The sequence below is a fragment of the Rutilus rutilus genome, assembly GCF_951802725.1.
Source record: "Rutilus rutilus genome assembly, chromosome: 6".
Taxonomy (NCBI): Eukaryota; Metazoa; Chordata; class Actinopteri; order Cypriniformes; family Leuciscidae; genus Rutilus; species Rutilus rutilus.
This window is the reverse complement of record NC_140214.1, coordinates 37,182,181-37,208,785: the sequence shown is the minus strand read 5'-3', so window position 1 is coordinate 37,208,785 and position 26,605 is coordinate 37,182,181. Positions and strand designations below refer to the sequence as shown.

At 39.1% G+C, this 26,605-nt stretch overlaps 1 protein-coding gene across 2 annotated transcripts; it reads left to right on the top strand.

Moving 5' to 3' along the window:
* Positions 1 to 714: 714 nt before the first annotated feature.
* On the top strand, positions 715 to 24,977 carry ripk1l (receptor (TNFRSF)-interacting serine-threonine kinase 1, like). Of its 2 annotated transcripts, none has more exons than XM_084411749.1 (10): positions 715 to 1,320; positions 1,845 to 2,001; positions 3,914 to 4,051; positions 6,553 to 6,784; positions 7,136 to 7,285; positions 10,525 to 10,601; positions 12,757 to 12,829; positions 15,392 to 15,952; positions 16,586 to 16,735; positions 19,638 to 24,977. In XM_084411749.1, the coding sequence occupies exons 1-10, from the start codon at positions 1,163 to 1,165 to the stop codon at positions 19,910 to 19,912; spliced, it is 1,971 nt and encodes a 656-aa protein (XP_084267875.1). In that variant the 5' UTR covers positions 715 to 1,162; the 3' UTR covers positions 19,913 to 24,977. The 2 variants fall into 2 exon arrangements, with proteins under 2 accessions (XP_084267875.1, XP_084267876.1); XM_084411750.1 differs by having other exon boundaries at positions 16,586 to 16,730; positions 19,638 to 19,851.
* Positions 24,978 to 26,605: the final 1,628 nt, after the last annotated feature.

Genomic DNA, 26,605 nt, shown 5'->3' with positions numbered 1-26,605 from the left:
ACAAATAACAGACACCAATTCTGTCCATGTACTTCATGCTATCAGGACTGTTTTAAAGTGAAATAACTATATTTCACAACAAAATTAGTAAACAGTAAGTTTAAAAACACACAGTTGACTTTTAAATGTGGTTATTGTAGACTAAGTGTCATCAATGTGACTTCTATGCAAAATGGGTAAATATAGCCTATCAATACATTATGGAGACGATGGTATATTTGAATATATTTTATAACCGTTTTCTGCAAGCTTATAAGTTATAAGCCAATAAAATAATTCAAATTCATTTATTTGAATATATTTCACATCTTGGAGGACGATAAAAAAAAGAGGAACATTTTCATATAACAGTTTTCTGGAAAGCGTGATTCTGATGGGTCAATCCATTGTAAATCAATGCTGTAAATGTCACTCCACTGTCTCTACAAGTAAGCCCATAAAATATTCCTAATTATTTATTTATTTGTCTTCCATTTGCTCCATCACCCAACAAAAACCTTTGATTTGAACATTTACTTTGACATTGTTGCATAATTTTTAAAGTTTACAAACATTCGCTGTTTATTTACTTATAACAATAAGCTAATAAATGTTCAATTGGTGAACATAAGTTACGTTAATAAGCTGACATCACTAGAGTGGTCTCGTGATCTGTTTTTCTGCTGTTGATTATGTTTGTCTGCCTGAATTTTACTTTCACTTTGTAAACTAATTTCCCGGAAGCAAAGGAGAAGAGAAGAGAATTGGCGTTATTGCGCACGGTATGTTTTACTATCGTGTTTCTGGTCAGTGTCAAACGTGTTTTTTCGGTATTAGGTAAAGTCTAATGGTTGAAGTCAACAAAGGAACAGAGCAAAAGTTGCGTCGATCTGACTTGTATTGTAACTAACTAATGGAAAAGTTTTGCCAAAGGGGAATGTTCAGCGCAGAGACATGCAACATTTCGCGTAGTGACGTTTATTATTATTATTTTGTTTTTAATATTTTTCACTGATCTACTTTTTTTCTGTGGCTTTTCATTTCAATTCTCACTTTTGAGCGTCGGGAAATAGCGATTTGTTAGACTTAATGTTCGCCACTTCCGCAATGCTCCAGACAGAGTTATAAAGTAGCCTACATTTCTGTTGTTCTATGGGAAGTGGTCTTTAAGATTAGAGGAACTATGGCTACAGCATCGAGCCTGAGTGTCATGAAGCCAACAGATCTGATCAAGAAAATGCCTCTGGATTATGGAGGTTTTGGGGAGGTTTACCTGTGTTACCACAAAACTCTAGGCCAGGTGGTGTTAAAGACAGTCTACACTGGACCGCCACGCAACGGGTGAGTGACAGCCATGTCTGAGCATGGACTCGATTCTTTATGCTTTGTTGAATTTAATACATTTTATTTAAAAGCTTAGTTTGAAATGAAAATGAAAACCATCCCATAATTTACTAATGTATGCCATTGCCATATACTCCTAGAATGGCTTAAAGGGAAAGTGAAAAATGAAAATTCTCTCATAGTTTACTCACCCTCAAGTTGTTCCAAACCTGTGTGAGTTTCTTTGTTCTGCTGAACACAGAAGAAGAGATTTTGAAGAATGTTTGTAACCAAACAGATCTACAATGGACGGCCCCATCGACTTCCATAGTAAGAAAAATAAAAATACCATTGTAGTCAATGGGGCCCGAGATCTGTCTGGTTACAAACATTCTTCCAAATATCTTCCTTTCTGTTCAGCAGGTTTGGAACAACTTGAGGGTGAGTAAACAAGTTTTGGGTGAACTTTCAATTTAAGGGTGAGTAAATTATGGGATTATTTTTTGCGTGAACTAACACACTTTAATATGACTGTGTGTCAGGCGGCAGAAGCAGTCTCTGATGGATGAAGGCAGTCTGATGAGCAGACTAAACCATCAGCGGGTGGTCAAGCTGCTGGGTGTTATTCTGGAAGACGGAGACTATTCTTTAGTAATGGAGCTCATTCCCAATGGAAACCTGCTCAGCATGCTGGAGACGGTGAGACTTGCAGACTCTGCTGTAGCACTTTTACGCTAAAATGTACATCAAGTTTTTGTATTCGAATGGGACCAGTGTGACATTGAGTGTCCAAAGACAGTCTGAATGTACTTGTAATTTTACAATGAAATCTATTTCAAGGACGCTCAACATCTGTAAAGTTATTGGTACCTTGAAATAAAATGCAGCATCAGTTTATGTTCCTTTAACTTGCAAAATGAACATTATTACTACCTGAGTCGCATGAAAGTTGCGCTAGTGTTTTCTTCCCTGACTAGGGTTGCAAAATTCCTGGAATTTCCAAAGTTGGAAACTTTCTGGAATTAACGGGAATATATATACCATTATGCTTTTTTTTATTATTTTTTTTTTTATTATTAAACAGTCGATTAAAGTTCTACTCACCAATAAATCAAAGTCAAAAATGTCATTTTTAAAATTTATATTAGTTTGCATGCATAACTGCTTATGCAATATGCTGAATTTAGGGGTAAAATCATTATGTATTTCCCCGGCGTGGAACATATACATGTCAGGAAACACGATTCCTGTCGCAGTTTCCCCTATTAACTCCAGTCATGCAGCAGCTCTTCTGCCACTCATTCCGGCTGAGGGAGTGTGTTCCCGCGGGAAAGTGACGCCAATGCATACCCTCTGTTAATTCCCATAAATTCCCATTAAGTTTCCAACTTGGACTATTTCCAAAATTCCCCAGCTCAACTTCCCATTCCCTAACTGTGACGTATATCCAGGGTGGGATTTGCTTCCCCTCCTCTGCTCTAAATATCCCTGCCTCTGATTGATTATTTTTAGCCTCGGTTGGGATAGCTTTCATTCCATTCATTGAACATTCATTGAAGTTTATAAATAAGTGTGTTGGCACACCTGGCACGAGTGACGCTATGCGTTGTTCTAAAATCAGGTTCATTCTGGCATGTTAAATTAGCGTCCGATGAACGCGCTGGTTTTTTTTTCTCTTAACAGTGAAAATAACTTTAAATTCTTTTTTTGTATTTAAATTTTTTAATTTAAAATTTTTGTATTCTTTGTTTTTGGTCATACAGATGAGAGGAATACATCATTTGAAACTAAAGGGTCTTCTTTTATTTGTATCTTATTATCTCTATGCTTTTTGTAAAATAAAGGGAAAAAGAAACAAACAAACAGGATGCGCATTCTCGAGACTGGAGCGCGTCACAAAAATGAACCAAAACTTGGCCTCAATCACGATAAGAATTATATCTATAGAAAGCTTGAAATGTGAAATTATGTAATCCATATGAAAGCAACGAGAGGTACAGTGTTTCAATGAGGAAAGGAAAAGGCATAAGAGGGGAAATTTCACTACACTAGTGTAAAAATGGATTCAAATATTACTTTTTCAAAAATGTTCCGTTTTTGTTTCATTAAAGTTCATAATTATTCTATAAATGTTACTTTAACAGCTGCATTAAATACCCACTGTGGTTCGTGATTTTATATTCAAAGGTTTGCTTTTTTCACAAATCTTTTTTCCCTGCGTATATCCGTGTAACAGCTTCTTAAACTAGAACAAAAGTAGGCCTCGTCATCAGGGAAGAGAAGAGATGCTGCGAGAGAGGAAGCGGAAGTTATTTTGATTAAAGATTACGAGGCACATGGATAAACAAAAAAATAATGATGTGCACGGATCAATCATTTATAATAAATACTGCAATATTTTTTAAACATTTTTTTTTATTTCATCGTGGCTGTTTCTGTCCTCGTATTTTAGTCGAGTCAAATATTGTTTGCTTCATTACCTGATTTAGTTTACTGGGCAATTAGGAAACCAAAGAGTGACTGATTAATCATCAGTTAATGCAGTTCATTTGAAGTTTTCTTCAGTTTTGAAGTGGTGCACTTAATAATTTCCTCATATTTTTTGTTCCAGGTGACGGTTCCAATATCTGTGAAAGGAAGGATCATTCTGGAAATCTTGGAGGGAATGGTTTATCTCATGGAGAACCAAGTTATTCACAAAGATCTAAAACCCGAGAACATCCTGGTGGACAAGCATTTCCATATAAAAGTATAAAACTTCTCTCTTAATTCCCCAATGAACACCCTTTTGTAAAAGTTTTGCAATAGTTAAATATTTAGACCTGTTTCATATTAAGGCAAGACACTACAGGCAATTCTTCTTCTTCTTCTTCTTCTTCTTCTGGTCAATTTTAAGATTTTGGGCTATTTGGCATTTGTGTTGATTCAGTGTCCTTGTTACAGATGTTACATGTAGTTACTGTAGTAATAACTATAAATTACGCATAATTACATGCAACTACAGTAACCCTCAACCAAACCCTAATACTTACTCAAACTGTATAGTAAGTACATGTAGTTCATTATTATTACTCAGTACTTAAATGTATAATTACACTGTAACACGGACACCTTAAATAAAGTGTAATCAAGTTTTCAGAAAACTTGTAATACAAAAATGTATTGCAATTCTTAATGTAATCATTCAACTGGGGAAGTATGATGATAACTATTAGTTAATCATTTTACCCTATTGACCTGTGATGTCTTGCCTTAAATGAAAATAATTATTAATAGATTCGATTATGGTCTTATATGGTCCCGCAGCACCAACCTCATAAAAACAAGACAAAATTATGACTTGTATCATAACTATCTTTTTTGTAATTTTGAACTTAATATTCTGCAAATGTGGCTCGTCAAGCAGCTGATAACGTCGTTATTTGAGGGGACAGCCATTTGTATTGGTGTCCGAAACCATAGTGGACATTACTGAGTGCACTTATTCAATCCCACATTGCACCGCAATAACGAGTGTACAATCGATGTACGCTCAACAGCTGTGCGTATTCACTCACTCGTTTTCATTTACTCCTTCAAGTGGACTAACGTAGGGAATAGTGAATGAGGGTTTAGGGGGCGATTTCAGATTCAGACAAAGTCTGTATTACATGACTGCGTTCCCAAACACCAGCGTCTGAACGCAAGATAACACGACAACGTTTATTGTGTTTTATCAGCACGCTCTGAAACGCAAGTCATTTATAATGGAGGAAAGAAGAGCCACAGTTTCTTCCCCGATTGCAGCAACTTCCTAGCCTGGGAAAACCGTGACGAACTTCCGGCAAATTTGAGACAAATGCAAATTTGTGTGGCCAAGAGCCCATTCAAGCCCATTTCCAATATTTCCAAATCGAGGCACCAATCACAAACGTTGAGGCGGGCTTTACACGGTGATGATAGCGCAGCGACGTTGAAGCAGATTTATACATAACAAAGATGGCTGCAGCCTTGGAACATCTGGAACATCACTCGTTCGAATCAGCTATCGCGTCTGTTTTAAGCGATTTGAACGTTTCCTTTTGTTAAAAACCGAGCAAAGACCAGGCCGTCTTTGGTGACGCCCTTTTGGAAATGGGCTGTGAATGAACCTTCCCCAGACCCACTCTCAGTTACAACTGTCAACCAGGCTAGCAACTTCCATTTTTATTATAGATATTTTGCACCGATTTCCCAAGAAGTGACGGTTTTGTTCTCTTAAAGTCCCCCGTGGTGAAAATCAAGCTTTTAATGTTGTTTATATGTTTATGTGATGTTTTTTAATATGCCTTTAAGACTAACCATGTGTAAATTCATAAGTCGACACCATTGCTGAGTATTTTCTCCTAAAAACTGCAGTGAACCAAAGACAGTCTCAAAAACACGGTTAGAAATCGCTGGTGTTTCTGACGTCACAAACTACCTTGTAACCAATCAGATCAACGTGTGATCGTCAATGAGTGGATCTCTGAGCTGAGTGAGTGAGTGGAGGCGGGGCTCATTTGCATATTCATAGAACCGCATATACTAAATGATGCAACAAAATTTTTTTAAATATGTACTTTTGGTGATCAAAGATGAGTTTTAAAGGGGAATTATGCAGTTTTTTTAGCTTAATTTACCTTAACTGAACAGCTTTGGAGTCATTGGAATGGTTATATGACTTTTTTCGGGTTGAATGGTGGCCGTCTCGCTTCCCCCTAGTGACTGTGAGCCGAAAAACCACCGTTGCAACTTTGGGCCGGCGGGCCAGCGGCCTCAGTGTCAGGAAGTATCGCGTGATATCAGGTCTGGCGATGTAACGAATTGCTTTACGGCACTGCACACATACATTTATATGCTAGCGTTCTGTGTATCATACATACCTCAGTGGACATGGCTCTGTGCGTTCGCCGGCTTCTTTGAAGACAAATGCACATGGCCAGAGGGGGGAGAGTTGGCAACAAATTTTTACGACGGTGTTGTCAAATATCTATTCCGAAGCTGTAGGGGGAGCTCTATAGAGAAACCTGCGAGCAAAAAACGAGAAAACAGCGAAGAAATTGGCAAAACTGCATAGCGCCGCTTTAAGGGATAAAATTATTGACTACAGGGGGACTTTAAACACATGGAATAAAAACAGTGCTTTATTCACAAATATTTTATCCGATAATCCATTTTGACTTGACTTTTACCCAAAGACAGAGGAAATTTCATGCATCCTCTGCACTGGTTCTGTTTGTTTTGCATCAGATTGCAGATCTCGGTCTGGCCACATCTGAGGCGTGGAGCAAGCTGACGAAAGAGGAATCTCGCAGACAAAGTCGTCTGGGAAAGAAGTCGTGTTTGCGCGGCGCTGGCACGCTGTGTTATATGGCCCCGGAGCACCTCGGGAGCATCCACACCCGCTCCACTGAAAAATCTGACGTCTACAGTTTTGCCATTGTAGTTTGGGTCATCCTCACGGGCCGTGAGCCGTATGAAAGTGAGTCGTTTCAGAAACACTTCCTTCTGTGGAAGGACAATGTTAACACGGCTCTTTTATATATGCAAGAGAGTCTTTTTCAGGGTAGGAAACGGTCTTAATAAAATTAAATAAAAATTTCATTTTCATTATTGCTGTCAGTTTAAACCGCATCGTTCCTTATTCTCAATGGAAAAAAGGGGGTCCCTGATATAACAGGGTATATAATATATAAAGTATACAATAAAATAGTAATTTTTTGCCATTGTGCTTTTAAGGCTTTGTAAATGCATGCAAACCCTCTTTAATATTTGCCCTATAACAAGCTCAAGACCAGTATTTAACCAGAAAGTGTTTTTTCTGTTACTTCAGATGCCAGAAGTGAGGATCAAATCTGCCACTGTGTGTGTCAGGGGGAACGGCCCGATGAAGCTCTAATCCCAAGTGACACACCTCAAGAGATCATAGACCTCATGAAGACATGCTGGAATAAGGAGTCTAAAGACCGCCCCACATTTAAAGGTAGAAGCACTGAAGTTCCTCACCACAAACCACAAATCTTCCTCACCAGACAAGTTTTGCATTATTTCTGGCAATTTAGCACGTTCATTTACTATCTTAAAAATAGAGGTATTGGCATCAATGGTTCCAAGGACCTTAAACATACATGGAACCTTTCCATTGCGTAAAAGTTTCTCAATTGTGGAAAGGGGTTCTTTAGATTATTCAAATGTGAACAGTTCTCTGGGGAGCCAACAGGATCTATAATGCCCTTTTTTTAAATAGGTTCCATTAGAATAGGTTCCATTTTGAACTGGAACCTCGACGCTACATCTTGTATTGAGGGAACGCTATCAGCGTGACTGGTGTCTGAGGCACTTTTAAACAAAAGCCAATAATCATTAGCAGATGGCAGTTCATGACGTCACACACGAAGCGTCTGTGAGTATGAAAGGGCGTTGAGTTACACGTCATCAACTTTTTTGTCTTCAGGAGCCACGTGTAAGATAAGAGCCTGTTGTAGCATTCAGCTCATGAGGGAGCTGGGTGCGCTCATTACGTTGCATTCGCAGTGAGAAGCTCTGTTCTTGCTTGATTTTCTCTAGCGTTTGCACTGAGTGCATACGGCTCTCAAGGGAGTTGAAGGCACTCATGCCGATGCATTCGCAGTAAGGCTACGTTCACACTGCAGGCTGAAACGACCCAATTCCGATTTTTTTGCCCCTATGCGACCTGTATCTGATCTTTTCATGACAGTCTGAACGACACAGATCCGATCTTTTCAAATGCGACCCAGCCCACTTGGGTATGTGGTCCAAATCCGATACGTATCCGATCTTTTGAAATGCGACTTCAGTCTGAACGGCCAGGTCGCATGTATCCGACCCGCACGTCATTGATACGCGACAAACGTCATAAGTCTGCGCTGAAGTAGTCGTCGGTTTGAAAACGGACTGCATATTCGTCGAGCTGAGGTAAATCTGCTGAACGGGTCGACCTTGACGAGCCCGTTAATTAAATAAATAAATAAAAGCCCACGGCCACCATCATTATATATCCAATGTGAATAAGAGTAGACTAACGTTATGTTAACTTATTTGTGCTGATATTAGATAGGTCAGCGGCTGCTGTCTGGCTCTTGTGTAACGGTTGCTGCGTGCGCTCGTGTGTTGTGTGTGTGTGTGTGAGTGAGTGAATCACAGTTAGTTGAAGTTTAGCTACTTCCGCAAACAACAAGTGACGTCGTTGACCGTTGAGTACTCTTTTGCGCATGCGGGTCACTTCTGGGTCATTTCACGTTCACACAGGAGATCACAAAAGATCGCATTTAATTGGAAATGTGAACGGCCTTGCAAAATTTTTTAATTTTTTCAAAAAATCGGAATTGAGCATTAAGCCCTGCAGTGTGAACGCAGCCTTAAGAGGCTCTGTTATTGCGTGATTCTTTCTAGAAATATAATAATCCAGCACTTGCATTGAGCATGTTTGGCTCTTTAGGGAGCTGAAAGCATTCATTGTGGTGTGTTGGTGTTGGGAAGCTGCACCCATGCTTGACTCATGGTTTTGTTCCTGCGGTTGCCAAGGCAGAAGGGCGGGATGAGACACTGGGATTGTAGGGAGGAGCCTAAAGGGAGTTTTCTCTTTTTGGGCTTCTCCTGCTTTGGTGTTTTCATGTTGGTTCAGGAAGCAGATCTGTGGTCGCTTCCGACCTGACTGATTAATGTTACGTTTCTAATTCTGAGGAATGAGATGCAGAGAGAATTGAGTCATGTGTTGTTAATAATCCCCCTCTTCCGGTGCCCTGCATACACGTTTGTGCTTCTATATCTCCACAATAAGGTGTCAACATATTGGAGGAATTTATATTTAGCTCGTATAGTCTCTCCCATGCATTTGAATTATTCGCATGTGAAGAGACCGTGTGAGCTCTTTGGATGGGTGCTTTGATGGGTGTTCTACTACAACTCTGGTTTGACAGTGCTAATGAGTATAGGACGTTCACCTATGGGGTGTTCCTCCTTATTATCTGTTGCTTACTATGGTTCAGCGCTAAAGATGAAGCACTAGCTATAGCGGATCCTTGACTCAAGGCAGGGTATGGGCTGCCCTCCCCCAGTTACATTGGGGTCTTTATGTAGGTCCTAGGCTTCCATGCGGCTTCCTTAGCATTTAGAGCATTGATAATGAGAGTTATTGGGCAAACTGCAGTATGTCCTGCTCTCGTTTGCCTCCCTTTCCTGAGTAAAGGGTAAGGATGTATGCTCCTCCTTGGATGAGTGGCAATGCCGAAGGGAAATACTAATTACTGAGGTTTTTAGCACCTTGCATGCTAGGCTGCTCACGTACACCTTATGGTAGAGCGGGGTAAATGGATCTATGATGGGCAATTCACAAGAGTCCCTTTGTTTTGTTTACCTCCCTCCCCAACTGTTGTTGGGTCTGGAAAAAGGGATATATGCTCCTATTTGTTGGGGTGCTTCTATAGGTATGATCAGTGCTGCAAATTGATGAGTAGAGCCGATGGCTCTCCCCCCCTTACCAAAAATACCCCGCCCTTTACCAAAAATGCAAGTTTCAACACGCTACACTACTAACTAACTCAACCAGGCTCCGACTCTTTATTTTGCATATGCCTTGGGCGGGAATTATTTAAATTAGGAATATTGTGACGTCTTCGTTCCCGGAAGAAATATCAAGACTACAATGGAGGTGTTTCAGGGAGTTCAGAAACAAACAGCGATATTACACATTAAAGAAAGCTGAACATGTAAAAAAGCAAAATAGGTCTTCATCAAGAGTGTAGCACGATTTGTGAATGGAACAGGATGCAGATTAACTCGTTTTAACTTGACGCGGCATCCTTAAAAAACACAGCACTCACTTAGGGAATCGTCATTTAGAGGGGTTTAGCAAATGCTGATACGTGGGATTAGTTGCTATGGAATAAATAGCGTAGCATATAATTAATTTGATTTTTAATTTTTAATTGATTGACAGGTTTGGTTTATTTGTGACAAACAGCACAACTCATCATGTGCAGTAACTCTTGTGTGCCTCTCTCCTCTACTTCATCTGTCCTGGAAAAATAAAGGCTAAAAACAAGTTTTATTTGCTTGCCAAAGCCGGTTTGTAGTTGACTGTTCATTTTGGGCCTGGATTACATCGGAATCCTTTTGTATCCAAAAACCAGTTCAGTTCAGTTTAGTAGTTGTAATCTACTGAACTGATTATCAATTTGTTTGTTTTATTTATTTTTACAGATAGCTATGAGAGCTTTTTACCGTTTTACCAAGAAAAGCTGGAACCAAATGTAAAAGCAGATTTGGAAAGTCTGATGGTAAGTTTTTGTTGTTGCTGTTTTGTTTTCTCTCAGCTTGTGTGTCAGGTGAATCTGTCAGTGTTGGAATGTCCAAAGAAATGTACTAATTTATTATTTTAAAGGTTGCTAGGCCTGCTGAGATTATTACATAATCGCCTGAGCACAGAAATTCCCTGAAATATATAATAAATACTTAAATATATTACACTTCAAAATTATAAAACATTTTAATAGTATATTATTATTTTCTGTCCTGTGCAAGATTTGTTTTATGATCGTTAAAGGAAATCTACGGAGCCCCTGAAGGGACATGGTGATGGAAAATATATTTCAATGCTTGTGTATTTTCTCTCAAAACTTTTGCGTTCCCCAGAGAAACTTTGCTTTTGCTCACAAAGAACTCAACGCAAAAGCATTAAAGGGATAGTTCACCCAAAAATGAAAATTACCCCATGATTTACTCACCCTCAAGCCATCCTAGGTGTATATGACTTTCTTCTTTCAGACGAATACTATTAGTTATATTTAAAAAATATCCTGGCTCATCCAAAGATTTACAATGGCAGTGAATGGGTGTTGATATTTTGAAGCCCAATAAAGTGCATCCATCCATGATAAAAGTGCTCCACACGGCTCCGGGGGTTAATAAACGCCTTCTGAAGTGAAGTGATGCGTCTGTGTAAGAAAAATATCCATATCTAAAACTTTATAAACTAAAACAACTAGCTTCTGGCAGACGGCCGTACGCATCGATTTACGGCGAAAGAGGAACACTTGAACTTGACGCATGACGTAATGACGAACGCGGAAGCGTAGAGGATAGAGCAAAACAAAACACAGATCGAAATTATAAGAATACAATAAGCTCATTTTAAGCAATTCATCTTTTCATAGAAGCCATTATTTAACCTAGACAATACTCTCTGATGTAAGACATGTCTGTGTCTACAAAGTCTATTAATTTTAAACTTCCTTTAATTTGTTTGTACACTGACAAAACTGTCATATGATAAAATGTGTTGATGATTAAATCAGTATCGATTTTTTTTAACATGTGCACACTGCAAAACTGTACAGAGTTTCCCGCTGTTAACACATACTAACCATTCTTCTAAATTGCTTCTTTTCCTTCTTTTAAAGAGCAGACTTTATATTTATCTATTCCGGGTGTTAATTTAGGAAACGACGAGCACATAAAGCTTTGTGCGGTGCTGCTTATATTTATCGAGCAGTAAAAACGCCCAAAACAAGCAGTGGATGACAGTCCGAAGCAAGGGCTGATGGGACGATGTTGTCCTGCTCCACTTCACAGACGCACAGACGAGTGGAAGGAGAATTTGTTGCAAACTTCTTTCAATGGAAAGTAGCTAAAGCCTACTCAAAAAATTGCTAGATGGCGTCATACACTAATTAGCATAATTATAACGTAATTGTGTAGTATTTGTATTAAAGACTACATGTTAACCAGCTCTCCCTTCCAAACTGTTAATCTGCACTAAAATCCTGATTTATAATCGAGACGTCGTCTGATAACATCTCCATACACATAAGATAAAGAGAATGGCTGTGTTCAGGTTAGAAGCAACAGAATATCTATTTTAACTCTATGCGCTGCTCCTCTCTCTTAACAGAGTAGACGCAGAGAGACAAAGTCGCTCAGTTGGCAACACTTGACGGTCATTTATGACAATTCATTCAACAACAACAATAGCTCGTTCTGTGCGTTATACGTTGTTACGCCATTTCTACTTCATTGCCCATGCGTTGTACTTTCCTGTTTCGGTTTTCAATCCGATCAAGTGTTTACATGTCCTCTTGTTCTGATTGGAAAAGGTTTAAACGACCCTTTATAAATGAAATTTTTATGGATTTGGCCAATTCATTCCAATTGACATGGTTACAAATTTTGTTCTATTCTGATTACAACTGGATTATTAGGGTCCATGTAAACACAGCTATTGAAAAGAACAGACTCTGTATGATTCAGTGGTGAATTGGTTGTTACTAGACCATATTTCTTGCATTCACACGTCTCCTTGAACTCATGTTGTGCACATGTTGTGCACGTCACATAATAATGACTGCATTTGTGGTAGAGATGCAGTCAGGAAGTGAAACATAGGACAGTCGTGCTAGTATTATTTATTTCATTGCATTGCTTTGTTTTGCACAGAGATTGTATCAGGGCCCTGAGGAGCTTGTAGAAAAAATGAAATCCCTCACAACAGACTCACTTACTCCTGAAGGTAAGCAAATGTATTCATAAAATGACATTCATGTTGTGGATTTGCTGTTTCACTTCGGGGATCAGCAACCATTTGACATCAAGTGCCATTTTTATAGTTTATCATTGTGACACCCATATATAATATATATATTAGGGCTCTCAATTAATTAAAAAGCTGTGATAATTTTTTTTCCAGTTTAACGCGTTAAAATAATTAACGCAATTAACGCAGCATCCATAGATTTTTGTCATCCTTTGGGTAGCGTCACATTATATGATTCCCACTCTTATTCAAGTGTCATGGCGTTGGATGGCTATAAATAATGTTTAAATAATGGGGGGTGGAATCATTTTTATCCAGACATCAATAGCTGTATTTGTATCAATGATACTGACCTATTAATTAAAAATGCAATGACCTATAATAATGAAACTGACCTATATATATATATATATAAGGCGTACTGAATGAGAGAAATCCTCTCCCGTGGATCACACCTCAATACTGTTAAATTTAGGGGATTTTAAAGGATTTTTTGCGTTCCCATTTGCTCCAATTACAAAAGAAAAAAATCCCCAATAGCATTTCTATGACATTAAAAAGAGGAAATAAATGTCAAGAGATTGATTATGTTGGTCAGAGGAGAGAGAGAGATGTCAAATTTGCCTTCACTCCCTCAGCCGCTGTATTAGAAACACTTATGCAGCAGTTTTCTGTAATTTAATGCCAAGGTAATGCATCATCACAGTCTGTTAAACGGTTCCATTACTGAACGTAATAATGAAATGTGGTTTATACACTCAAACTTTTTTATTAATCATAACTAATATTTATTTTCCTTGCAGGAATAACGTTTATATGCTTTTGAAACCTAAATGTTTCCAAAGACTTTGGTCAAAGTCAGTCGGTGTGTGTCTGAATCAACTCTGAATATAACAAACGGGGAAATGAAACTAAATTTATAAACTCATGATTTTGAGTAACAAAGTAAAGCTTCTACCTAGTAACAGAAGGGTTTGCTGAATTCTGCATATGAGGAACCAATAATATTGGAGAAAAATGATTTAATGAACCCTGTCCCCTTTGCCATGCTCCTATTCTATAAAACTGTTGTACTCTTTTTGCAGGTGGGATTCTCTCTGTAATTTGTCTGAGATCCTCCGGCCGTGATTAAAGCATATTCTAAGGCATTGTCTGGAGTCTGTCTAGTTAATGCAGCGCAGCAAGTTACAGGACTCTAGAGATCTTATTCCCGAGTACTAGTGTAAAAAGGGACGAGACGTCGTCCGACTCGAAGCCAGTTGTCGACTGTAGACGCAGTGCTAGAGTATAAATATTAAGTGTCGACTGTAGACGTATTTACATTACATGGTTCATGTGCCACAATTCCAGGTCTCAGATCGGATCTGACCCACGGACGTATAAGCAGGAAAAAAGCTAATGGATTCCGATATTCTCAGATCATTTTTAGATCTCATTCATATGTGGAAATAAATCTGATATGAATCGGATTCGTGCAAAAATCGGCGGCGAATGACGTCAACTCAGGTGGACACCAATCACATGACTTTTCAATATGTCCATTGCAAATCATGCCGTTTTTACTTCCTTTTTGGCCTAAGCTTTTCTGGGTCAGTACGTCTACCTTGGGTTGTATCGGCAAGTGAATAATATGAATGCAGATACTGAATGGGATATGGGTCACTTTTAAAAGCAGATGTAAGCTGGTCGCAAAAAAAAACAGATATAGTCAACATATCGGAATTGGGCATCAAGACCTTGGGCCCTATTTTAAGGATCTAAGCGTATGGGATAAAGCGCATGGCGTAAGTGCACTTAGGGCGTGTCCGAATCCACTTTTGCTAGTTTAACGACGGGAAAAATGGTCGGCGCGCCCGGCGCATGGTCTAAAAGGGTTGTCCCTATTCTCTTAATGAGTAATGGGTGTGTTTTGGGCGTAACGTGCAATAAACCAATCAGAGTCTCATCTCCCATTCCCTTTAAAAGCCAGTTGCGCTCGCGCCATGTCGGATTTGCTATTTACATGACGGAATTTTCAAGCAGAAAGACTGAACGTGTCTCCAGAGAGGAAACGGATCTGCTCGTGGGCGAATTTAAAGTGTGCAAGCAGACCATCTACGGGACAAGGTGTCATGCGTTGTGGATCTGCCTATAGGCGCACATTACTAACGCGCCACTTTAGACCAAGTTTTTGTTGGTCAATAGTGGAATATTTTTCAGTTGCCTCAAAGTAGCAACACACCAACAATGCGCCTGAACACACCTCATTTTCAGACCAGCCGCCCATGGGCGCAAATACATTTGCTTTTTAAACAACGTGTTGAAAGACATGAAAACGATAACTGCATCGGGCTGAAACTAGCAAAAAACACTTGCATCGCGCCTGGTGCCACATTGCGCTGTGTGTGTGATCGGGCCCTTTAGTGTAAATGCGGCTAAGAGTGACAACGCTGACTGAATTTGATTAAGTCTGTGAATTTTTTGTTATTTGCAACAATGTTCATTGTACGTGAGGCACATCAGATGCTCATATATGCAACGTTTCTTGTGTTTCCGCAGACCCTTCGCCATCTTCCAGAGACTCTCCAGCGCCCTTGAGGAGCTCAGACATCGGGCCGGTGGAGGCCAGCATTGAAGACCTCAGCTTCAGGACGGCTGAAGAGTCTCTGGAGGTCGACGCAGCTCCTCCCATCTCTCCACATCTGGAGCTGAAACTGGCACAAGAGTACAACTATCACAAATATGGTAGTCGAATAGTTGATCAGCCAGACTTGGCATTGCACAGCGTCTTTAATCCGCTCCCACAGCAACTGGCCAATAGCAGGTGGCACGGAGATGTGTCTTCTCAGATGTCTTCTGTGAAACCTACCACTTACCCAACCCCACAGGACAATCTCTATCTGAGACCGGCTGCTGCGAGTTCATTAGACGGTTCTCACAGGCAAGACTTGGCGAGTCACCTCTCGATGCCGTATCCTGAGGTGGACAGACTTAATCATCCAACATACAATCGTTTCAAGTCCTGCCCAGATAGTGGATCTGCAGCAGAGTCTCTCATATCGGATTCAAACCCTGGCCAGCGTTTTAACTCACAATTCATATGTCCTCCGTCTGACTCGGGTACAGTTAACAGATAACAGTGAACAGCTCATACCTGCAAACTCGGCAGCTTGCGGTGAAATTCACCGTTCTGACATTAAAACGGGTCATTTGTGTGATTCGTGCAAATCAAAGGCAATGTTATTTTAGTATCAGTGATACAATATTATTGATTTTGTTAATAATTATTTTATATTTTTTGTTTTCACTTTAATTTTAGTTCAAGTTTTAGTAATTTTAATAAAAGGAAAAGTCTGTCTTCAGAAAAGTTTTGATTGCATTTTCTTTTTATCTTACATCCATATGATGCCTAATAAAGTAGAGTTTATAAGCCCAGCGCTGCTTTTTTAACAGGGCGTTTTCCATAAACGCCATCTACTGTCAGAGAGTGAATTTTCATTTTCATTTAACACTTCTGGCATTTTTGTTCAGACCAGTTATATGTAACATACATAACCATTTTTTTGGTTGAAATCTGAGGTTTATCATTTCATTTTAATTATTAGAACTGTAATATTGTTTACATCATCACCTTTCCCGCTGGTTCTGAGTTTGCAGGCATGAGAAGCTACTGAGTTGTTTTTTCTTGGAATTGCGTGGCGTACTGGGACCGTACTTTTAACTTTTCTCCTTCTTTGTTTGCTTTTTCTTTAGGGTGGCCTGTGAACATCTCGAATGCCAAAGCAATTCAAATCGGGAATTGCAACACGATGAATTTGCGATTGTCTGACAGCAGCCCATTCAGCTCATTATCCACTGGATCTGTCAACAGAAACAGATATAATGAGCTTCTATCGAAGTACGGTAAGACGTTCTCACGCTGCTTCATACCTAGTGAGTTGCTGTGGAAAGTTCAGGGTTACTTTTAAACAGTTATGGGAATAACGGCGTTATAAATAAACAGCGTTACTAACGGCGTTATCTTTTTCAGTAACGATTAATCAAACGAATTACTGTTTTCTTCCGTTACAACGCCGTCACCGTTACTGGGAATAAAATGCAGCGTTACTACTATAATTGAGCTCATCCGTTTTCATCCGAGTAGGCTCTCTCTCAGCCATAGGACCTACAAAGTTTTTTCTCTGGTGTGTGTGTGTGTGTTTATGAGACGCCGGACTGGACAAAAGCGAAGCGAATGCCGAGAGCGCGCTCGACAGTGCGTGAGAGAGAAGGGTGTCCGAGCTTTATAGTGTGTGTTTATAAATAAATTACACATTTCAGCATTAGAATAATCTCCGTAGCCTATTGGTATCATCTGCAACGTTTTAATTAGTTTATAATGAGCTGCGTTTCCACTGAAATTACCCGGAACAATTTGTCCCAGGAACTTTTTTTCCCCCAGACCTGTTGCTAGCCGTGTTTCCACCGCGGTCTAAAGTACCGTGAAGATTAGACAAATAGTCCGGTGACGTAGGACTGCGCGCAACTTTACAGTTCCCACTGGACTTCATCCTCTGAATATAAGCTTAATAAAGCCTGAACCTTGTCGTCGGTCCATCGTCGTATTTTTTAAACTCCACTGTTGATTCGAATAGCAGACGACTGTTACTGCACGCACCGCGACAGATGGTGTTTGAATAAAATGCTGCGTGGAGTCAACCAATCAAAATGCGGCATGAACTCAACCAATCAGCATGTTCAGTGCCCAAGTCCCACCCCTGAAAGTTCCTGAACTTTGAAAAAGCACTACCTCACGAGCAGGGACTTTTGGAGGGGGAAATATTTACCCTGAACTTCATTTAGACCCTGAGTACCACCCCAAAGTTCCAAGTTCCTGGGGAAAGTTCCTGCGGTGGAAACGCAGCTTATGGTTATAAATATAAAATCTAAAAATAACCTGCAGGGAACGTTCTGTGAATGTTCTGTTTAGGTTATAAAAATAAAACCTAAAAATAACAGGGAACGTTCTGGCAACGTTCTCTTTAAGTTATAAAATAAAATCCCAAAATAACCTGCAGGGTACGTTCCCAGAAAACATCTTTGTTTGACACGTGTGGCAAACACGACTAGAATTTGGCTTAAATAACTTCTGATGATGACATTCTCTGTAGGTTATAAAAATAAAACCCAAAATATTATATTTTATTATTATTATTATTATTTATTTTCAGTACATTGGTCAGTATTATATTGAGAGCACTTTTTGTTAAACTGTTTACTGTGTGAGGAAGAAAATACTTCAAGTAGGCTACAGTCTACCAGTTGTGAAGTTTATAATTTTAATTTGCACTACAAAGAGTGTATGTATTGTATATATTTTTTTATTATTATTTATAAATTTTTGGTACATTTCTTAAGAAGCATAATTTATTTTTAGACTTATTTGTTGGACAGTTGTGGTCTGTGCAATAAATATTAAAAGTTCTAAACAATCTATTGTGTTTTATTGTTCAACTAATGATAATATTTACAATAATATAATGAATTTAATAGGTGTCTCTCACATTGTCCCACTGCAACATTAAAATAGTGTAGATTAGTGTACAATGTTTTATAATAATAATTTATTCTATTTAGTGTCCATTTCATTCATTTAACATATTTAATATTGGGGGCATCCAAGTTGACATATTTAAAATGATTTTTTTAATAGTTACTTTCCCTGGTAATTAGTTACTTTTTTAATGATGTAACTCAGTTACTAACTCAGTTTCTATTTATGAGATGTAACTAGTAACTATAACACATTTTTTTTAATTAACATGCCCAACACTGCTTTTAAAACATATTCCACTACAGATTACACAATAACTGCTATAAAATGAAATCTGTAACATATTTCAGTAGATAGTTCCAGTCCTTGATTCTGATTGGTTGAGCCGCGTTTGAAGCCGTTGTAAATGACTCAACAAACACACACCTGTTGTGACCGCATTACATTAGTGTTACTGCGCAACTGCCGTTTGTGATGCTTTGTTGCCGCATGTGTTGCTTGGCGGAGGAATACATGTGTTATAACGTTATATTTTTTTGTTGCTAGTGTTTAGTTTAGGAATAAAATAAATATTAAAATGAATAGTTTTTGGAGTAACCGTTTTATAAAAGCAGTAAGCCCCTTGAAGCCGTGTTTTACAGTGGATTTAGAACAGCTAAGGGGCGTCCACTGTAAAACACGGCTTCGCGGGGCTTATTTGCTTTATTCTAAGGTAATAAAAACATAATGGTTCATTATGTAAGGTCTTTATACACCACTGAAAACATAGTTATGATATTGCATTTCTGTCAACAGATCCTCTTAAATATTACACAATGCACCTTTAAGGACCTTGTACGAACCCTGTAACAATTCTATTCATATTTTTATTATAACATGTAATGTTAAAATATAGTATTGTTGTTATGATTATTAAACACTTTTAAATATGAAGTACAGCAGTGTATTATTTCAATAGCAAGATGTTTCTTTATTAATATAATAAAATACAGATATCTTTAATAATTGTGGGGTTGGGGGTCAGGTTTTTCTTCTTTTTTTTTCTAATTTACATGCCTTAATCCGATTGCTTTATATGTCTTTTGTTACAATTTTAATAAATGATTTTATTAAACTTTTGTGAATTCAATTAACTAGACATCCTTTTTGATGATTAAAACCATCATCAAAAACACATTCCAGAAAAATTACAACGGAAAACACAGATTTTGGGAGATAACTGTGCCACATCTGATGAATGTCTCTGTCATGTGATTGTGTTGTCGTGAACAGAGGACCAGACAGTCACCGAGGTTCACCTGGAGCTTGTGCGGCAGAACGTCGGTGGAAACTGGAAGCAAGTGGCTCGTAAACTGGGTCTGACCGACATCGACGTGGACACCATCGAGCACGACTATGACCGCGACGGCCTGGCGGAGAAGGTGCACCAGATGCTGGAGCGCTGGAAGATGAAGGAGGGTCTGCTGGGCATCACTGTGGGTAAACTGTGCCGTGCGCTGGAAGGCTGCATCAAATCCAGTGCCCTCCTAATGCTGCTGGAGTCCTGAAACACCACAGTAGTCATATGTTAGTGTCATGATCACGGTCTTCTCTGGAGGGTGACGGGGTGAAACCGGCTGTCTGTACAACTCTCTCTACCTTCATCTAAAGGTGAACCTTCACAAGGCTGGCAGAAAAACATCCATCACTTTTAACACAGTGTATTTTACTGGATTGGACACGTGTTGAACACTTCAGCGTAATGATTACAATTCTTTATAATACTGTAAACGCATCATAGCATGTCTTGAGTAGGGATGGGCATGATTAATCAACGATCGATAATTGATCATTAAGAATTTCGTCGATCATGTTAATTTGTTATCGATTAAACTAATGCAGGTTGCGTTGCGTAGTGTGAGTCTTGAAGCAATGAAAGGAATTTCACTGTGTGGCAGCAATTAAACATTTTACCACCCGGGGGCAGTATTTGACTCCATACTCCGTTACCTGCGAGTTTCCGTTTTGATTTAAAAAGAAGAGTCATGAAGAGGTCACGGCGAAGTGTGGCGTGGGACCATTTTGATTTAAACAACGACTTAGTTCACTGCAAACACTGCGATGCCGTGTATAAGTACAACACGGCCACGACTCTAACACCACTTAAACGAAGTGCATCCGACCCTGGTTAATGTCGGTGGCGGTGCATCCTGCTCTCATCTCAACCTAGCATCAAGTCGGCGTTAGCACGGAGGACGAGGTTCCCCGAGCTGGCCAAGTTAGCGCGGAGGTACCTGTGCATCTCGGCAGCGCCAGTCCCCTCAGAGCGGGTGTTTTCGGCGGCTGGACCGACGGTCACCAGGTTACGGTCGCGCCTGGTGACCGTCAGTCATGTCAACATGCTTATCTTTCTCAACAAAAATCAGTAGACTGGTGCAGAAGTTGTATGCGAGTTACTAGTTATTTTTTATGAGGCTTCGTTAAGTAGCCTAATTTGTTAAGTAGCCTAATTAATTGTTAGGTAAGATAATCTCTCTCACCCTCTTTTTCGACTCCGGGCCTTGGAGGGCCCTAGTTTTGAGTTACATTTTGACAAAACCTGTCAGATCTAAGTATTATTATGGTTTTGGTTAAGTTTTTTATTTTTGAGCAAGCGAGGGTCTCTGTTTGAGAACGCCGGCTCGCAGCTGAAGGTTCCGCTGCTTTAGAGCATCGCAGCGCATATATCTTCACGTTTAGCCTAACCGAACGTCCAGTTTAACTGCCACAAGTTGATCTTCTTGTAATAAAGATCTCATCGAGGAAAAACACGCTGTATTTTTGTATTTTCATTGCAATTTTAATTTATAAAAAATATAAATATAAAATATAAATATATTAATGATTAATCGATAGTCGATCGTTAATTCTTAATTTAATCGAATGCCCATCCCTAGTCTTGAGTTCATTATTGACCGTTTTTGGCCACTGCCATTTTCCATTTCCGTTGAATCAACCTTTTTTTTCCAAGGAACGCATGATTTTCCGTTTAGTGATTTGTTTTAAATGAAATGCTGGTATACAGACGGGTGACAAACGACATGAAAAACCAACACACAGGTAGCGTAGTGTCGCCAGAAGACCTTCAGATGAAACGCCTTCCTTCAAACCGATATTCCCTCACTTGGTGTTTTGATGAGGAGCATGTCTGCGTTCGGATGGAAATCTGGGGCCTGGTGTGTATACGTTGTGTACGCACAAAATGGGCATTGAAACATATGGGGATTTATAAAAAATAAACTTAGCACAAATATGTGCGCACTGTCCGCACACTATGCAAATGCACTCATTAACTGATACGAGCGTACTGATAAATGATTTTCAGCTCTCTTTTCCTTTTGATACACATTTCTGTTAAATATGCCACTCTCGTTAATGGAGTGAAGCACTCAAATTACAATAAATCATTATCCAGGGCCCAGTTGTTCAAAAAGTTTAATCTGAAATTAGCAAGATTTAGAAATCCCATGTTTTGCTATCCAGGATAGGTTCGGATCAGACTGATCCAGATACACACTTTTTCAGATTACCAAATCTGGATTAGCAGAGCTCCAAATCGGGTTAATTTCACAGTGTGGGCTGCTAGTGTATAAAGAACAACAGGTAGAGGAGTCAGTGTGGGTCAACCCTCTGGTGCTCTTCGTGGCAGTCAAATGACTGAATTTATTTTTTATTTCAATTAAATGAATGTACTATATTTTAGTTTGGTAATGTTTTTTATTTAATATTTAGTATTTTTAGGGGATTTTATGGCACTAAGTTAAATTTGCGCTGTATTTATAATCCATGTATTAACTTTTTGAGCATAGACCTGAAAAATGTAACTTTAAACTGTTGTAAATCTTGAATGCTTTAGAGCGCAGACTTAAGTTTGATCTCTTTTCAAAGACGACACTTGGCAGATTATTGCTGAAGTGAAAAAAGTTACAGAATTGTACGTTTATTGTAATGAAAAATGCACAAAAATACTATTTTCAGTCTTTATATGACATATAATATGCTTGGGTCAGGATAATTCTGTTTTTTGTTTTGTTTTGTTTTGACTAAAAAACTAAAACGTTTTGAACACAAACTGATGATTTGATCCAGATCAAAACCTAGATTGGATTTTTTTTTTTTTATCTAATCTGATTATTTGATTTGATTTGATTTTATTTGAACAACCCCTTTTCAAGATTTGATCCAATCCGATAGCTGAAATCCGATCAGATTACTGCTGAACAACTGGCCCCTGCGACTGGAAGACAAATCTTCCATCTGGATAGAAATGCTTCATCATGGGATAAAGCTGATCAGTGTTGCATTGGTTTGCCGTAACCCAAACCATGCAAGCAAAATGCATCACAGCCACCGGATTCTCTTCAGATTTGTCACCCATCTGTATATCTCAACGTTCTTGAAATGATTGAAATTTTGAATTGATATCAATCCAAACTGTTTTATTAAAAAGAATTTTCTTTTCCTATGATGAAATCATTTTCTGTCTGTTATCTTTCTAGTTCTACATATGAAAAGTGCCCTTCTTCCGTTCATCAGTATAGCTAGAGTTCACAATATAGGGAATATATACAGAGTACAAGACTAAGTGCCCCAATTCAGTGATATATATTAGGCTCTCACTATTAATTAAATTTTAACTACAACTTTCCCCTTAATAAACTCCTAATTACTGCTTATCAATATGTAGTAGTTGTTTAGGAATCGGTTAGGATTATTACTGAACTGAAGAATAGTGTTACCATAAATATATATATATATATATATAATGCACGTTGGCCACAGTTGGATCAGGGTGTCCTATCATTGTCCAGGTGGAAGATCCAATCACGGCCCATTATATGATTTCTAGCAGAGGCTGTCAAGTTTTGATTTTTATATCTGCTGGTATTTCCATGATGCCATGAATCTGAACAAGAAAACACACCCACAACATTAAAGATCCAGCAGTATATTTAATCATACACACGACATGTGGTACTCTTTATCCCTGTGTGTAACAAACCCTCAGACAACAATCTTTTGCTTTTTGTTAATTATTAAATAATAAATAAACTATCAATTAAATGTAAAATGCCTGGCGAGGCAGTGCACGGTCCAGAATGAGTGCGTGACGCCATCAGCCGTCTCTATGCCTGGAGGTGCATGAGCTGGTGCTGATGAACACGCAGTGTAAAGCTGAGAGACTAATCTAAATCTGTGAAGACACAAAACCAAGCCTGTGAAACAGCTGATCTCTGCTGGACTCTCTTCAATGCATGTGATGACCTTGAGTTAATCATGTGTTCAGGTTCCTTGTTTTGTAGTCTTTTGCATAAACTAACAACTTTCTTTTATTTACGGTGCTTTTCACCCATTTAGATAAAAGTAAAAACAGCATAAATTGACATTTCTTGTTGTGAAAATCAAGCTTTTAATGTTGTTTATATGTCTATGTGGTGTTTTTAATATTCTATAAGACAAACCATGTGTGAATTCATAAGTCAACACCATTGCTGAGTATTTTCTCCTTAAAACTGCAGTGAACCAAAGGCCCCGTCCACACGAACACGGGTATTTTCAAAACCGCAGCTTTTTCTATGCGGTTTGGCCGTTCGTCCACACGCAAACGCAGTATCCCGTCACTGAAACCGCACTTTTTTGAAAACTCCTGCCAGGGTGAAGATTTTCAGAGACTCCGGTTGCAGTGTTGTCGTGTGGACAATGAAACCGGAGATTTTGGCATGCGGCGTCAGAACCGGAGCCGGTAAAACCGGCCAACATGGCTTTACGGTTAGGGTTATATCGCCACCTGTTGGTTTGGAATGCTCAGCGCTTCATAGTGTGTGGGCCAAAGACAGTCTCAAAAACAAGGTTTGAAATCGCTGGTGTTTCTGACGTCACAAACTACCTTGTAACCAATCAGATCAACGTGTGATCGTCAATGAGTGGATCTCTGAGCTGAGTGAGTGAGTGGAGGCGGGGCTCATTTGCACATTCATAGAACTGCATATACTAACAAAATTATTGACTACAGGAGGATTTTAAAATGCTTCTTCTTAACTGTTTAATTAATGTGGGGGAATGGGAAATATTATATATATTTTTCCTTTCCCATTTGCTCCACCAGACAAAACCCAATATTTAGTTTTCACTTTCCAAAAGAGGAAGATGGAAAAAAGGTCCATACAGATTGAACTGGTGAATGTGGCGTAAAACAACTCACCTGATGTTCTGTTCACATCTGGACAAGTTTATCAATATTTGTATCAAGGGTGAAAAGTTATAAAAGTGAAACCTGTTCAAATGAATATATCCTTTCTTTAAAAAAAAAAAAAAAGAAGTGTGATCTTTGATGTGCTAATGGTAATTTTGTTGTTCATTATGCAATGAAATCTGGTATATAAGTTTGTGATGTGATGATTTATTGCAGGTTCAATACAAATTAAGCAAAATAAAATAAAATAAAATTAAGACATTTACAAAGGAAGTGAATCGAGCCAATGGGGGATTAAAAAACAAGAAATGTGACACTTATTATATAAAAGTAATTTTTTAATTAAATTGTGTTAAACTGTTTAAGCTGTAAAGCTATTAAATAATCGTTTATATATTCAATTTATTGTAGGCTGTTGTTACACTGTCATGGTGAATATAACTTTACACTGAAAAGGTAGGTAGTTACACGCATGTCTGTTCAAGACTAGGAAATTAATGGTAGTGCTACTGCTACATGACTTCCTGCTCAGCTACTGTTCGGACGCTCTTGCTTACTGCTCCGCGCTTTGCTCTATCGCTTTTACATTTTATCTCCTATTTTTTCTATATTTGATTTCCTTTATTTTATTTCCTTTTATCACCTAATTTTAACTTCAGCAAATCAGCACAGTGCTCATACGACAAAGTTTGGATTACTACAAAAACTGAGAATTCTTTTACCCGACCAGCTTACATACCGGGAAAGGAAAACACAACTGCCTACAAGGATAAGAGAAAATGCCTCTTCTGGAATCTACTTGCTGCACTAACTGCCACAGACTTTTACAAAGGATTGCAGTTCTAGAAACAAAGTTATTTACGGGACCACCAAACCAGACGGAGCACACAACAGAGCTTCGTCATGGACACCCTCAGCATACCGGTGAGTCCCATGAAACTAGTACTCCTCGACAGGTAGAGAAACAAGCCGATCGACTTACTAATCGATGGCACAAACAGGGAGCTAAACCCAAAGGCACTCGAGACATCAGATTGTCACGAGCATCACATATTACCGCAGTAGCATCCTCTACCCCAGATACAGCTCTGACAAGGATTGCAAACACTGGTCTCCTACCACCGCCTATACATCTTGAGAACAGATTTGAAGTACTAATGAATGTAAATGAGGAATCCACAAATGTGTTGAATGTGATCGAACACAGACTGAATGGGCCAGTAGCTAACACTGATGCTAACTGGCGCTCAAGGTCGAGCAGACAGCGGCACTCAGCTCAGCGCGCAGCCGAGCCCAGGACTCTGATAGTGGGGGACTCCATAATCAGAAACATTAGCAACAGGGATACAACTACGTGCTGCCTTCCACAAGCAACAACAACTGATATAAACAGGGAACTTCAGAACATTGTGATGAAACATAAGACTGCAAATCGACTCATCATACATGTGGGGAAGAATGATATTCATAAAGAGCAGTCAGAACTCCTTAAGAAGGATTTCAATGAACTTTTTGAAACACTTAAAAGACTGAAAGTTCAAACATTCATCAGTGGACCTCTCCCAGCAAGAGGAACAAACAGGTTTTCACGGTTGCTTGGGCTAAATACATGGCTGCAAAAAACCTGCAATATAAAAGCAGTGAACTTCATTGACAATTTCAATCTTTTCTGGAGTCAACGACAACTGTTTCATCGGGACGGCCATCACCCAAACAAACTTGGTTCAAGAGTGTTAAAGGACAATATCTACTTCTCCCTAAATCATCCTTCTGCGGTTTGTGCCAATCCACTCAATCTGAATGGCACACACACACCTGGACACAGTATGAATGACCACGGGACTTCACTTCAGCAGCAAAATGGACATGATAACACCACTCCGCCACAACAACCTCTGCTCACGGACACAATCTCAGCTGAGCCCTGCCCACAGAGCTCACCACAGACAGCCATATCAGAACTGCTTGAAGATTCAGCACCCAAGGACGACTTCCTGGAAAACAGCCAGGGAAGCCAGGACAGCATATT